The sequence below is a fragment of the Myxocyprinus asiaticus genome, chromosome 3, assembly GCF_019703515.2.
Source record: "Myxocyprinus asiaticus isolate MX2 ecotype Aquarium Trade chromosome 3, UBuf_Myxa_2, whole genome shotgun sequence".
Taxonomy (NCBI): domain Eukaryota; kingdom Metazoa; phylum Chordata; class Actinopteri; order Cypriniformes; family Catostomidae; genus Myxocyprinus; species Myxocyprinus asiaticus.
Window position 1 is genome coordinate 49767344 of NC_059346.1, and position 15332 is coordinate 49782675.

General features: G+C 38.7%; 1 protein-coding gene across 1 annotated transcript; it reads right to left on the reverse strand.

Moving 5' to 3' along the window:
* Positions 1 to 2833: 2833 nt before the first annotated feature.
* On the reverse strand, positions 2834 to 15119 carry LOC127418285 (DNA ligase 3-like). The gene is made up of 21 exons (XM_051658811.1): positions 14977 to 15119; positions 13997 to 14596; positions 13761 to 13889; positions 13218 to 13430; positions 12923 to 13074; positions 12639 to 12805; positions 12114 to 12191; positions 11853 to 12021; positions 10288 to 10443; positions 10051 to 10182; positions 9511 to 9590; positions 9265 to 9352; positions 8978 to 9055; positions 8091 to 8214; positions 7813 to 7955; positions 7630 to 7704; positions 7162 to 7308; positions 6683 to 6833; positions 6471 to 6565; positions 4711 to 4791; positions 2834 to 4184 (listed from the first exon to the last, which is right to left on the reverse strand). The coding sequence occupies exons 2-21, from the start codon at positions 14280 to 14282 to the stop codon at positions 3951 to 3953; spliced, it is 2778 nt and encodes a 925-aa protein (XP_051514771.1). The 5' UTR covers positions 14283 to 14596; positions 14977 to 15119; the 3' UTR covers positions 2834 to 3950.
* Between the last annotated feature and the right edge of the window lie 213 nt (positions 15120 to 15332).

Here is a 15332-nt window from a genome sequence, read left to right on the forward strand (position 1 = left end):
AACATCACTGGACCCTTTCTAGATCCCCTTCAATTTGCTTATCGAGCAAACAGGTCTGTGGATGATGCAGTCAACAGGGGATTGCATCATATCCTGCAACATCTGGACAGACCAGGGACATATGCAAGGATCCTTTTTGTGGACTTCAGTTCAGCTTTCAACCCCATCATCCCACCTATACTCCAGAATAAATTACACCAACTCTCTGTTCCCATGACTTTCTGTCAGTGGATTACCAGCTTTCTGACGGACAGGCAACAGCTTGTGAGACAGGGGAAACTCATTTCCAGCACATGTACAATCAGCACTGATGCCCCCCAGGGATGTGTGCTCTACCCACTACTCTTCTCCCTCTACACCAACGACTGCATCGCCAAGGACCCCTCTGTCAAGCTCCTAAAGTTTGCAGATGACACCACTGTCATCGGCCTCATCCAGGATGATGATGAGTCTGCATACAGAAGGGAGGTTGAACAGCTGGCTGTCTGGTGCAGTCAAAACAACCTTGAGCTGAACACGCTCAAAATGGTGGAGATCATTGTGGAGTTTAGGAGAAACACCCCAACACTGACCCCCCCTCACCATTCTAAACAGCACTGTGGCAGCAGTGGAGTCATTCAGGTTCCTGGGCATTACCATCTCACAGGACCTGAAGTGGGAGACCCACATTGACTCCATTGTGAAAAAGGTCCAGCTTTGGTTGTACTTCCTTCGCCAGCTGAGGAAATTCAACCTGCTACAGGCGCTGCTGATACAGTTCTACTCAGCAGTCATTGAGTCTGTCCTCTGCACTTCAAAAACTGTCTGGTTAGGTTCAGCTACGAAATCAGACATCAGAAGAATACAAAGAACAGTTCGGACTGCTGAGAGGATTATTGGTTGCCCCCTGCCGTCCCTTCAAGAACTATACACTTCCAGAATGAGGAAAAAGGCTGGAAAAATCACTCTGGACCCCATTCACCCTGCCCACTACCTTTTTGAACTGTTGCCTTCTGGCCGACGCTTCAGAGCTCTGAGCACCAGAACCGTCAGGCACAGGAACAGTTTTATCCCCCAGGCTATCCATCTCATGAACGGTTAAATTGCCCCATTGAGCAATAATTAATGTGCAATACACAGTTTAGTCTCTCTTATATTTATCCAACACATCCAACCTCTTCTGCCATTTCATTCCTCTGAGAAAAAAAACCAAAAAACATTTACACTGTACATAACAGATTTGTATTAGATTTGCACTACCTATGTATATGTATGTGTGTGTCTGTACGTATGTGTATAATTAGTTTTATTTTTTATTATTATCTATGTCTTGCTGCTGTTTTTGTATTGTTGTACACTGGAAGCTCCTGTCACCAAGACAAATTCCTTGTATGTGTAAGCATACTTGGCAATAAAACTCATTCTGATTCTGATTCTGGTTGTTGTTGCTTTCTCAAATTCTATCCAAAGAGTCATGGTGGTCTTGAAAGAAGTTATCTGCCCTGGATTAAATTAAGATTTCATCAGGGCTTTACAGCCAGAGGACATCAGGACAGGTGTTGACTATGTTTTATTTGACCCGGTTTTATATATTCTCTGTTTTCGTTATATGTTTTATACTTCTCCAGTTTTAAAGAAATATTTCCTCCAAAATTAAATTTCTGTCATTATTTTCTCACCCCCAGTTGTTTAAACCCATATGTCCATGAAACACAAAAGAAGTTTTTAAGAATCTTCATGCAGCTCTTGTCCATGCAACCACAGTTTATAGTGACCACAGCTGTCAAGCTCCAAAACGAACAAAAAACACCTTAAAAGCATGTAAATATGATCTTTGCTGTTTGAACACTGCAGTTTCCCCCATACATATAGTTTATTATACTCTGTAACTGCTTGTGGTCTTATAATAATTCTAAATATACATTTTTTTTTTCTTCAGTTGAAAACTTTGTGTCATCTAACCCAGAGGAACTTGCACAAAAGTGTTCATTGTCTTACAAGTTATGTACAGTATGTGGAATGATTATTCAGCTTCCTACTGTTTCCAGACAAAAGGTAACACCTATTCAGGCCTCACCTTTATTTATTGTCTCATGCTCTTAATCACACAGACAAGCTAAACACTACACATTTTGTTTTTTAATGCTCTAGTAGCTGTTCGGCTTGTGCTCTTGGCTCCCGTCTCTGGAGCTGATCTCTATGAGGAGCTGTTGAGCTCCACAGCAATTCTTCAGAGTGGCATCTAGTTATCATCTTAGAAATACAGTTATTTTGTATTTATAATCAAATTTTTGTAAATTGTCTTAATTTTGGATTGCTTTTTATGTTCAATCAAATAATGAGTCAAAGATGTAAAACATAGCTGCCGATTATTATTTCCAGTTCATCTGCCACACTGCAAATAGGGAGTCGGGCACATTGCATTGTGGGATACAGTATCCAGAGTAGTGTAGTACACTATTACAAACATTGTATATAGTAGAAAATTGAAATGCTGTTATGAAAAATCAATGTGCTTAAAGCTTGTGTGATGACAAACCATGTGACCAAAGATGAAAATGGACAATTGAAAGCTGGACTTGGACAGTCATGGAGCCATGTTCCATGCACACGTATACTCCTGCACAGATTGGAGAGCCCTAGAGCTTCATCCACTAGCTTACGATCCGCAGGTTTTGTTTTTGCAAGACTTAATTGTCTTGACCTTCAAGAATGACCACAAAACACATATGTGTAGATTTGTTAGAAAATGTAAAATCTTTTATCTACAGGCTTGTCATCTGGTAGAAGAGTTTGATCTTTGTCACTGGCCTGAAGAGAGGAGCTCCATTTCCGGCAAGAAGAAACTAGAGCAGTCAATCATGATATTTTAATTATTTAGATAACATAATATTCAGTGATGTCAGAGATAATATTAATGGTTGTTAATGGAGACTTTATAAGATTACATATTTAAAGTCAGTGTAAATATGTTATTTCAAATGCAACCATGGGGGAGACCGATACATTATAGAATTTGTAAACAAAACTGTTTCTCCTGTAATCTTGTACATATATGATTGTAAGAACACAATCTGTCTCTGAAAAAAAAATTTTTTTTTACATTATGTTGGCACTTTGATTTTCTGACCCACATCAATCAAACAATCTGAGTGAAAATGAACTTACCCCGGTAATTGCATTAAAATCCCCATTGAAACTTTAGGTTGTGGAAGCAATAATATCACCCTGATTGGAAAAGAATAGAAAAAAAAATAAAAAAGAATTGTAATGCAGACACTCGTAACACACAATCACTCATAATAGAGAACTGTGGTTCCCTGCTGTGCGCTAGACCGACTAATTTCAGCCACAAATTTATTTTCTTTGTGCATAAAAGGCCTTTTTTAATTAGAATGATTGCAAGAGTTGAAATTACACTTAACTACCATTACTACGCTAACAGGCTCTTACCCAATTCTCATTCTACACAGTTATTATTTCCACAATCATGCCTCATGGCTCTTATTAATAAATTGTTAATCACTTGTCCTGTGCCCAAGAACATACTTTAGAACATCTTTGCAAAAACAGAGAAATGGCTGTGTATCATGATAGAAGTCAAATATTACACTGCTTAAATATAACTGAATGGCAACTTTGACCAATGACACCAAAACGTCTAAAAATCATAAACATGTGAAACCATAGTGAGACATATCACTGTCTAAGGCAATGACAAAAGCGAAACTTGAGAAGTTATGAACCAGACAGTTTTCTAGTACAACGTGTGCAATACCACAATGTGGTAAAGCTGATTTAAAAAAATGAATAAAGTTCATTCAGCCCAGTTGGTCTTAAATGACAGCATTATTGCTGTTACTCTGTCTATGGTGAAACATGTTTGCTGTTCTCTAAAGAGCAATGTCACTATAGGAGAAAAATGCCTGAGCTTTATTGCTAATGTCCTTAGGGCAGTCTTTTTGTGAAGTTCAGCAAGGGGGAACCACCCTCCTCTTGCGGATGCATTCCCAGATCCAGTCAGAGGTGACCCTCTGGGCCGGACTGTCCTCATCCGGCTTTGCCAGTGTGTGCGTGGCTGAACCAGAGTCATACTCGGGCACCAGATCTCCATCATATGCCAGGAAGTAGCGACGAAGCTTCTCAAAATCCTGCGCTGAGTCTGGGAGGTAGAGCTTCACACCTGTGAAAATGTCCAGTAAAGTCTGCAGAAAGACAGAAAAAATGTTTTAGTGACTTTGAATAACAGGAGCATCATGGAGTTTTAATGAGGTCATTAAAATGTAATTTTGAATGTAATTTTAGCTTACTTTAAAGTAGGGCAAATTAGGGTAATACGGGACACCTAAACTTGAGCACATTACAAGCAAGTCTGTTAAGATTACTATATTCTAGCTGGGTTTTCTTGTGATAGATTTGCTGGTCTTCAATCACAATTTGTTGGGTGAAAATAGCAAAAACAAATGTCCCAAATTACTTTTTCACCATATGTATTTGAATCTTATATTGGTTGGTCAGTCTTTTCCCAAACTAATGCTATTGACTGAGCCAATATTGCTTTGTTGGGATGCTCAAGCATCCCACAATTTACAGGGAAATTAACTTAGCGGAATGTCTTACTCCAAGTTGTCTATGCATATTCAAATGGGATAGGATTTTTTTTTTTAACTCAAAAAAACAAAAAAAAACCACACACTTTTATACAGCTCTAAAGCAACCAAAAAAACAAACCTTTTCATTCTTTGGGTCGGTTGTTGGAATCAACGTCTTCAATTTACTTTGTCCATTGCTGTGAACCGTTTCTGTCTTTATCTAAAGTGAAACAAGATCACAGAGATTTGAGAAAGGGCAATGACAGCTAAATTGACCATGATATGACTAATGATGTGCTTAAATAGAAATGAGTGCACCCTCTGTTGCTCAGAGAACTCAAATGCATACATTATATAACAGTCATCACATTTACATTCAGTCATTTAGCAGATGCTTTTATACAAAGCAACCTGCAAATGAGGCAAGAAATTTTTCATCATTTTGGCTCTGTACGCGACCACAATAAATATGTGATTGAAGAACAGACTGTCAGCTTTAAATCCAAATTTGGTGAATGGTTACGGAATTACAGCATGTTTTATACACATACTCCCCATTTTCAGGGTCTCAGAGGTAAATGGACAAACTAATAATCATAAATAAAATGATCATTTTTAATACTTGGTCGAAAATCCTTTGCAATGAATGACTGTCTGAAGTCTGGAACCCATTGACATCACCAAATTCCAGGATTTGGTAATGCTTTACCAGGCCTTTACTGCAGCTGTCTGAAGTTGCTGCTTGTTTGTGGGTCTTTCTGCTTTCAGTTTTGTCTTCAGCAAGTGAAATGCATGTTCATTTGTGTTGAGGTCAGGTGGATGACTCAGCCATTGAAGAATATTCCACTTCTTTGCCTTGAAAAGCTCTTTGGATTCTTTCACAGTATGTTTTGGGTCACTGTCCATCAGTAATGTGAAGCGCCGTCCTCTCAGTTTTGGAGCATTTGGCTGAATCTGCACAGATAGTATTGCCCTAAACACTTCATTCTGCTGCTTCTGCCAGCACTCATATTATAAACACAAGTGACCCAGTTCCCCTGGCAGCCATACATGCCCATGTTCAGAGTTTACAGGAAAAGCTTCCAAATTAAAATTCTACATTTGGAATCAGCTCCAGACATTTGTTTTAAAGGTGCTATAAAAAAAATAAAAATATTGAAAAATGTATGGAAAGGTATGCAAAATATTTTACTACTCCCTGAAAGATATTAATGAAATAAGTGTCATGAGATCTCACCTGTCTCTGTGACCACACTAGACTCTGTAAACAGCAAACAAAAATGTGTCCGTGGACAATGACGCTTTCTGCCTGTCAATCATTTTGGACGTTCTCATAGTATTGTAGTTGCAGCGAATTATTGAGGCATAATGTCATTTTTATGCCATGTTGATCATAACAGTTGTCAGTTGAAGGCGAAATTTTGCTACTGTGGTTTTTGACAACGCTTCTGCTCGTGTTGGTCTCAATAAAGATAATTTGGTATCTTTGGAAAAAAAAGGGGGTGTGGTTAATCAAACCAATCAGCTGGACAGCTTGTGGAAATTCTAGAATGGCTAAAATCGCTTACACCACCTTTAACTGCTTAACTTTTAATGAAATAACCTGGGAACAGTCCACACATTGGCCATAAAACAGCTTCTCAGTCAGCTGTCCACTTTTGAGCTCCTGAAAATGGGGGTGTAAAATGTTGTAATTCCTAAAATGTTCACACAATTTGTAAATCCCTTCAAATTAAAGCTGACAGTCTGTACTTCAATCACATATTGATCGCTTCATTTCAAATCCATTGTGGTGGCATACAGAGCCAAAATGACAAAGTGTCTCACTGTCCAAATACGTAAGAAAGGCATGATTTATACAGTTTATCTATGGGTTCTTCAGGTGAAGTAAAAACAAACCTTCTTTGCACTGTGTTTCTTTGTGGGTAGTTTTCTCTTAGCTGGAGAGGGTGATTCCAATTTCACTGACTTTGCTTTGGGGGTATGGCCATTTTCTGAAAAGATGAACAATTATAGCACATAAGAATTGAATCTGATGGATATAAACCAACTTATTCAAAGGAAGTCCTTTACCCAATACTTGCATGTTCAGTTAAATGCCGGTAACTTACTGGACTTGTTTGCAGTGGAAGCTCCATGAGATGTTGAGGGAGAGCTGTCTCCACTGTCACCTCCCGAGGAGCTCTTGTCATTCTGGCTTGTTTTGGATGGACCAGCTGTCACCTCAAAATCACAATTCTCCTTAGAGATGCGATACAGTTCCTGCAACAAAAAAACAAAAAAAATATTGGAAGATTCCAATATTGCATTAACACACACACACACACACACACACACACACACACACACACACACACACACACAAAGCACATTTCACACAAACCTGACAGTATACAAAAAGTACAAACAATATTTATGAGAAAACCCATTAATCAGAGTTTGTACATCAAAAATAAAATGATAATGCTGAAAATTAGTCAGAAATGTGCTTTCAAGCATAGCGAAGATAAAATAGCATCCTGTAGTTCCTGGTTGCATCTCTATGCAAAATGCTTACACATATGCAAATGTTGTTTGTCAATCAGGCTACCTTGAGCTGCTGAAGGTTTGTGGCAGTCTTCCAGTCCTTGTCGTCACGCATGCGAGTGCAACGCGGGAAGCGGATGGATATGCCGTCCGCTGTATGCATTTCAGATTTAGAAAACTCTGCTCCCGTAATTTCCCACACTGGTGCTTTCTGTAAGCATTGGCAAACAATGTATTCTTCCTCAATATACAAAACACTTACTGCACAAACTATAACAAGCTTGGTTCCACTGTCTGTAGTACAATACAGTACAAACATCTTAAATATTTAAGTGTTGCATGGTCTATTTAACACATTCATCTAACGTAAAGAGATAACGAGCCAATTAAGTTTCTTCATTGGCTTTTTCCATCACATATTCTGTAACTGTAGGCTTGTAAGAGAATTTCATCAACCTCATTTCACATTACAAGCACATAAACATTATGCATCCCATTGGTCATATTAGGAAGAGGATTGGCACAGTCTTACTTGTGGATCTCGGATAATGAAATCTGGGTAATAGTTCTTGATGATCTTCAACCATCCAGGGATCTTGCTTGGATCCTGGAATAGTGAGATGAACAGGAACCTTACGACATGCAACTTAATAAATCTGATACTGAAAGTGATAGCACAGAAAAAACAAAACAATTATTAAGTCATGAGATTTACTTTGCCTATTTTGATAACGTCCAAATCTTTCTGCAGCCTGGCTAAGGTTGCATCGTCGTAGCCTCCAGAACACTTGGTCACAGTGCACCACTTCCTGGATTCTGGATCATAGCAGCCCATGAGGAAACTGGACATAATTCCACCTGTGTGGCACGTAAAAACAAGTATCATTTAAAAAAAGTGCAGATCTAGCTGATCTAAAAATTTCTAAACCATTGCATTGCTCTAAACCAAGGATCATTTGGATTATTCTAAAAATTAGGGCTGCTGATAATGACCATTTGAGCCTTTGCCGTAGAAAGCTCCAAGCACTACAAGGTCAGCAGTGTCCGCCATCGCTCCTTCATTGAGATAATCTTTCTTCACCTTTAACCAGTGACGCTTCCCTGGCTCATAATGCCCCTGAAACAACAATAAAGCCCAGGTCTAGCATGAAGTGATCTAACACAATACGCAGCACATCTGAAATATAAGCTGGATGGTGATACAACTACATTTGACATGTACACTACCGGTCAAAAGTTTTGAAACACTTGACCTAAATGTTTCTCATGATCTTAAAAATCTTTTGATCTGAAGGCGTATGCTTAAATGTTTGAAATTAGTTTTGTAGACAAAAATATAATTGTGCCACCATATTAATTTATTTCATAATAAATCTAAAATGTAATAATAATAATAAAAAAATGTTTTTTGAAATGGATGACTTGGACCAAATAATAAAGAAAAGCAGCCAATAAGTGCCCAACACAGATGGGAACTCCTTCAATACTGTTTAAAAAGCATCCCAGGGTGATACCTCAAGAAGTTGGTTGAGAAAATGTCAAGAGTACATGTCTGCAAATTCTAGGCAAAGGGTGACTACTTTGAAGATGCTAAAATATAACACAGTTTTGATTTATTTTGGATTTTGTTTAGTCACAACATAATTCCCATAGTTCCATTTATGTTATTTCATAGTTTTGATGACTTTACCATTATTCTAAAATGTGAACAAAAATTATAATAAAGAATGAGTAAGTGTTTCAAAACTTTTGACCAGTAGTGTATATTTAAAATCGGTGCATATTGCATAATGTTTCTCATACTTACAAAAATAGAGGCAGTACACGGTATATAATGTGCAGTATGCTAGCATTTCATTCTAAACACAGCCATGCTGTACCTTGATATCTTTCAGAACCAATCCCTCCAGTCCCTCTCTGATGACACGTGTGATCATTTCTGCCAGGTCAGCAGCTCTCTGTTAGAACACAAATCATTTAATTTGTTAAACATTTCTGGAAACAACCGCCCTGAGGAAAACTGTAATGTTGGCATAACATCCACCTTTAATTACTTGACCTGCCTACACATTAATAAACAAACTTGCATACTGAGGACATTAACAAAGTCTGACTGAGCATGATGGAAGAGGACAAAAAGCAATACAAATAGCACTGAAGCACTGACCGTGACATGCTTCATTTCAGAGAACAGAATCCTGTTTGGAACTTCCACCATATTATCATGGAGTAACTTTCTTCTCTCACAGAGAGGCCTGGAAAGCATGAAAATCTTGATGTAAAAATATCGACCAGGCTTTAAGATTAGTGTTTTATCGGCCTTTAAAACATGCAATAAGACAAATGTACATGCAATAAAACATGAATTTAAACAAATGTTCAGTGAAAAATGTGTTTCTTGATGATGACTCACTTGTCCATGAGACTGACGCCATTAAAATAAATGCAGTCGAACACAAACAGACCCACTTGAGCGTCCTGGAAAGCTGCTTTCTGAATAAACAAAAACAAAATGTCTCACTCTTTTTAATATAAATGGAATTAGATTTTTAAACTAAAAGGCTGCCAGGACTTTATAAAGCTGTGTGTTTTTTTTTAGCATATTGCTTTCAGATGCTAGGGTGTTCTGGGTGGTTGCTTATTAGCCCAAGTATCCCCCAAGTATCTATGATATTCTGGTCCCTAGATATGGTTCAGGTCCCTTCAACTAAAGTCTTTAAAGCCCATTTTATCATCTTGCATGCCATAATCATCAGGTCTGATCACTTAGAAAAGTAATAGCACACTTCTCTTCAACAAGCCATTTAATTTAAGGTATCATTCTTGCTCGTAGCACAAACAATTGGGTGAAGAGTTCACATCTCAAACCCTGATTATGAGCAACAGTAATCGTGCATTAGTAAGCACCATTAATAATTCAGGAACATGAATGACACAATACACTGTGGTTTACCTTGTGCACTCCAAGAGTCCCAAAAGGCAGGGGTTTGCTAGTCCTTGTGTCAATAAGAAGAACTTCCGCATCAAGGATCATGCTATGGCCACCAGGAAATGCCTTCGGTATGAATTCTTTGAAATGGGCGACCTACGGGAGAATTATTTTTTTTTAATAAGTAGATCAATTTCAACAAATAAATAAATAACCCCTGGCATTTTATTTGAACTGCTAACAGTTGCTGGAAGTTCTGACCTTGTGTGGGAGTACTGGTTTGAGACTGCGGCTGAAGTAGCTAAAGTGATCGCCGTTCTTATGGACCTGCACACGCTCACCATCATACTTGATCTCAGAGTACATTCCATTAGGACACTTCTTCATGGCATACTCAACGGATTTACATGCTTCTGCCTGCAAGAATAAATTAAAGTTCAAACAAACAGTTGATAAAAATCTCTGACACTGAAGAGGGATGGGTCAGGTGATGATGTAGGCTTAGATTTTCTTTTTAGCAGTTTTAGTGTCCTGAGAGTCTACAGGCATGTAATTGGAAAAGGACAAAAAAGCAGGAAAATGTACAGAACAGAGACTATGTACCTGCCAAAGACTGTGGCACAGCAAACACCCCCCCCCCCAAACCACCACACACACTAGATTGTGTATACACAAAGATCTTAGATTACAGACAAAATGTATTCCTTATTTTATTAAATTAATTCTTGACAAACACATTGCTACTGATCAGCACACACACACAAAAAAAATTTTAGTCCGTAAAGCAAGAATTTCCCAATATAAATGGGAGAAAACATTCATCTGGCTGCAGGGGTTTATGATTATACATACAAATGGTTTGACATATTGGCACTGATTACTTCTTATGTGAAGTTAAATTTCACGTTTTCACTGCAAATATCCGCAACGCTTGAACAATAGCTATTTTTAACCTGTCAGCAACTGTGGCAACAGTTCAACCCGTTTTATATCCTATAATGTATATGCTTTTATATCTCTGGATTAATTAAAATAAACCTGACTGAAAATCAGTAGCCTCCATCTCATGCGTTTTCAACTCTAAAGTATGTGCATGACGCAGCAGGAGCAGCTCCACCCGAGGGAAGGTTGAATGAGACTCGTCTGGGTGAAAAGTGCTACACAGAATGCACAGCATATCGAGAATTCACGTGGATCACATTTTTGGGTCGGAAAAAACAGAATTCCACATTAATCCGGAAAAATCACATCCTGGAGTATAACAGAAGTTATATATAATCAATACTGCAAAGGCAAAATGCAGTAACTATGCCAACACTAAAACTGGCTTTAAAGTTTCTTGGTTTTGGTGTCAATTTTGTAGTTACTCCAAAAGAACACTTTGTTTTCTCTGAATCTTAGCATTGTTAAGCCAAATCCATCTGCCACAGGATGGAACAGTCGAAGATACACAATTTTGACAAAAATGTATACTTACTGCGTTTTGCCTGTGCATGGAAGCATATGTCTCCGCATATTTTTTTTACTATGACAGTTTTGTGCAATAAAAGGTTATAGTTATTTAGCCTATTGATCTGTTGTTTATATGTCAGTGACCCTATTAAAGTGCTGTACTTCATCCATCCACATATGGCTAAGTGTCAGATTGGCGTTTGGTGGACACAACTCTAAACCGACCTAATTATACAGGGCTTTCCTAAGACCGACTAGTTGTTCAGATAACCCACTGACTAGTCAATTCTGAAAATATGTGGTTTTGCACATTCCTAATATTGAATGTAACCTGTAAATGAAGAATAGGGTGAAGGAGAACTAGAGATTCAGACCAGCATTGGCTGTACAGGAGTCATCAGAGACGCCTCCACACTCAGGGTCTTTCTCGGCCCTGTTCCATTAGAGGCATGCTGCTGGTTCCGAAGTACCCTGTCAATTACATCACCAAGATTACGAGAGGCTCTGAAGGCATCATAGGCATTGGGGTCCAAGGCATCCAAGCTGATGAGAGAAAGTTTACACTGAGTATGACAGAACAAACAGATTGCATTTAGGTATATGATAGTATGTTAGCCTAGTATAGCATCACTTACACATGCTTAGCGCCAGAATTTATTTTAAGATCATGTTTGACCAGGCGGATGTAACACTTCAGGTCATTTCCTGTGCATCTGGGAATCAATAAACAGTTTAAGTGAGCACTTTTCTTACATTTCATAAAATCTAAAAGCATAGTGTTATTTTCAAATATTTTTTTTTTTTTTTTTTATAATAATAAAGTCATTACAACATTACTGATCAGCACGACCAGAGGGAATTTGCAGACTCTGCCCCTACATTTTCTGTAATAATTTTGCTGTAAAATGCATTTATTCATTTGATAGTAGAATCTGTGTAATTTTGCAGAATATATTTAAACATGCTAAAGTGTGTTAAACGGAAGTGTGTTATCAGTAGCTAATGGCATAATCAAATTAGCCATAATATTTAAGAAATTAACATGCAAGGGGCGTGAAAGTGAAACTGATGATGATGGTGAATGATGGCCGTTCTGTGCGCACAGATTCCGTGTGGGCCTGCTAATCAGAACAGTCATGCAATAGGGAATTTTGTCTGACTTTTTAGCAATATCCTGTAGTTCTGCCTGCTGTTCATCCTCCTTGGAGAGCTGGGATAGACGGCTGAGTGAAGCATCCACTTCCTGTATGGTAAGAAGACTCTTGGTTGCTGGGGGAAAAGACTTGCAGTCCTCGAAAAACATGCGCACTGTCTCTGAAACATCTCCCTATGTGAAACAGGCAAAACACACACATATATATGAAGAAAAAAAAGAATAAACTTTTTCAAATATTTGACTTCCAATAATCCATGCAACAGAAATGCATAAAATTATGTGGCAAACCTGTTCCAGGTCCTGCACCATCGCATCCTGATTGCAATTTAATATGCGGCTGAAAAGCTTGACAATTTGTTTGTCATTGAGGTTGTAGACATTCTTTATCACTCCTGGGAGGAGAAGCTTCACTGTTAGATACAAATCTCCTTTGAATTTATCTGTAAAGACATGGAAGAGGGAGATTAACAGAGCAAAAACAGCGTACAATCAAAAATATGTTCTTTGAAATAATTTTAAATCAGTTTTTATTTGTTCATGACAAGCCCAAATTATCCTGTTGACACCAAAGAGACATGCTCACCTCCACCAGAGCCTTTTGTCAAGAAATCTTTGATAATCTCAGTCTTTGCATTGTAGCTCGACTTCTCTGCCACTAAGGCACACAGTTTGCGGAACTCCCGCAGCAGGCAGTCTTTATGGTTGGGGTCACATAGCTGAGCTGATAAAGCACTACCCTGAGTGGGTTTGGCTGGAGATGGTCCAGGACTGGAAGAGGACGAACCAGCCTTGGTAGCTAATGAGGACATTGAGTGGTTTGTAAGGTGACATACATTTCCTTTAGTTAGCAGAGAAGAGCATGAGAACATAAAATGACAAATCAGGTTTATGCATCTATATCATTATGGTCCAAACTTAACAAAAGTATCATGGGGGCAAAAATGTATTTAAATGGACGTTATGTTTTCTCAGTTCTCCTCACGGCCATCGGCAGGTGTGGAAATAGTTCATTTTTGGCCTTGTATCTAATGTTTACATCTATGCTTTAACAAAAATGCAGTTACATTTAGCATGATACATGCAAGTAAAATAACATTTTGTGTCTGAGTTTTTTTGAGTTTTGTACCTGTGAAGCCAGAAAACTTGCGAGGGGCATTGACTGTTGGATCAGCCAGCGGTGCTGACAGTTGCCCGCTGTTATTTAACTTAGCTTGCACTTTCTTCTTAGGGCTTGCATTGGCTTTGGCTGCCAATTCTGTCAAAGAGAAGAGAGGCTCCTTAGCACATGCCAGGTCTGCAGTAATGGCTGATGTAAACTAAACAAAAACAACAAAACACTCATAGGGCACAGCACTCCAATACCTGAAACATGTTTATTGATTAGGTCTTTATCCTCATCCTGAAGTTCCTGCCATCCCTCCAGCTCTGTGATATCCTCGATTTTCTTTGTGGTAGCACGAGCTCTCTCAAGCTTCTCAAAGATGCACTTCACGTGGTACCACTCCTTCATTTCCCCTGCAGACTCACTGAACGGGTTTGGCACTATTTTGCCAATGCGCACCAGTCCTTTCATTATCTTGTCCTTGCATTTCTTGCAGCCCGCAGTGCCACGCTTGGCATATTCCACACAGTACCTCTGTTCTGCCATGTCTGGCCTTTCACTTTGCAACTTAGGCCAAGATATGTGGAAATAAGAGCCAGAGGTGCAGCTGCAGAAGTTGTCGTATTTGTGGCTCAGAAAAATACGCCACTGGGGCTAGATACAAAGCCCCAACTAAATAGAAGAATCCTAGAAAACTGGAGATATTGATGACTTTGAGTTACACTAAATAAAGTTTTTTTTTTTTTTTTTTTTTACAAAGTGTTGGCAGAGATGATGTGCAGAGTGTCCTTAATGCCTCGCCAAAGCAAAGACTTTGCATAAAGTTCAGTAAGATCCCATCCTACACAGCAGTGGTGAATCTGAGAAAAAGAGAAGAACAGTTTTAATGTTTAAAAAGCATTCAGGGCTATTTAAACATCTTTCCGATTAAATTAACTATTGTGTGTAAATCTAGGCTGTGAGGGGGCGGACAAGCTGCATTGTACTAACGACTGCTAACACAATGAAATTTAAATATAATCACAGGTAACCTTAGCCAAACGGCTCCAGGAAAAATATAACGTCTCAAATAACATGTGCCGAAATTACCACACGATAATAATAGAACGTTAAATAAGTCGCATTCATTTTCGGGTGGCACTGTTTACGTGTCGCTTTGTTTATCAACGTGGAATTAGCACGCATGCTAATCTTAGCTGAGCTTTGTGGCAGACGTTAATGTCAATGAATGTCAATTTACCTCTGTTTTTATTGCATTTCCATTGATTCCAGGCTTCTCATGTAATGATTTGCATTTTAAGAACAACTTAAATATGTACTGTAGTAGTCAAAGAGGATGATCTGCGGACTGTGTACAGTCAGAGATAATTTAGCAGAGACGGGCCACTTCTATTAAAATGAATGGGAGAAACTGGAATGCCCAACCATGAAGCTCTAGCGCCCAACGGTCAACGGATGTAGAAAGGAAGTCCCGCCTTACAGGTAAAAGAGCCAATCACCTTTTAGATACAGACATCGACTGTCAATCAACTCTAGAACGCGCATGCTCATTAGCTATACAAGACGGGAAAATTGCGTTTTGTAGCGTAATGTGAG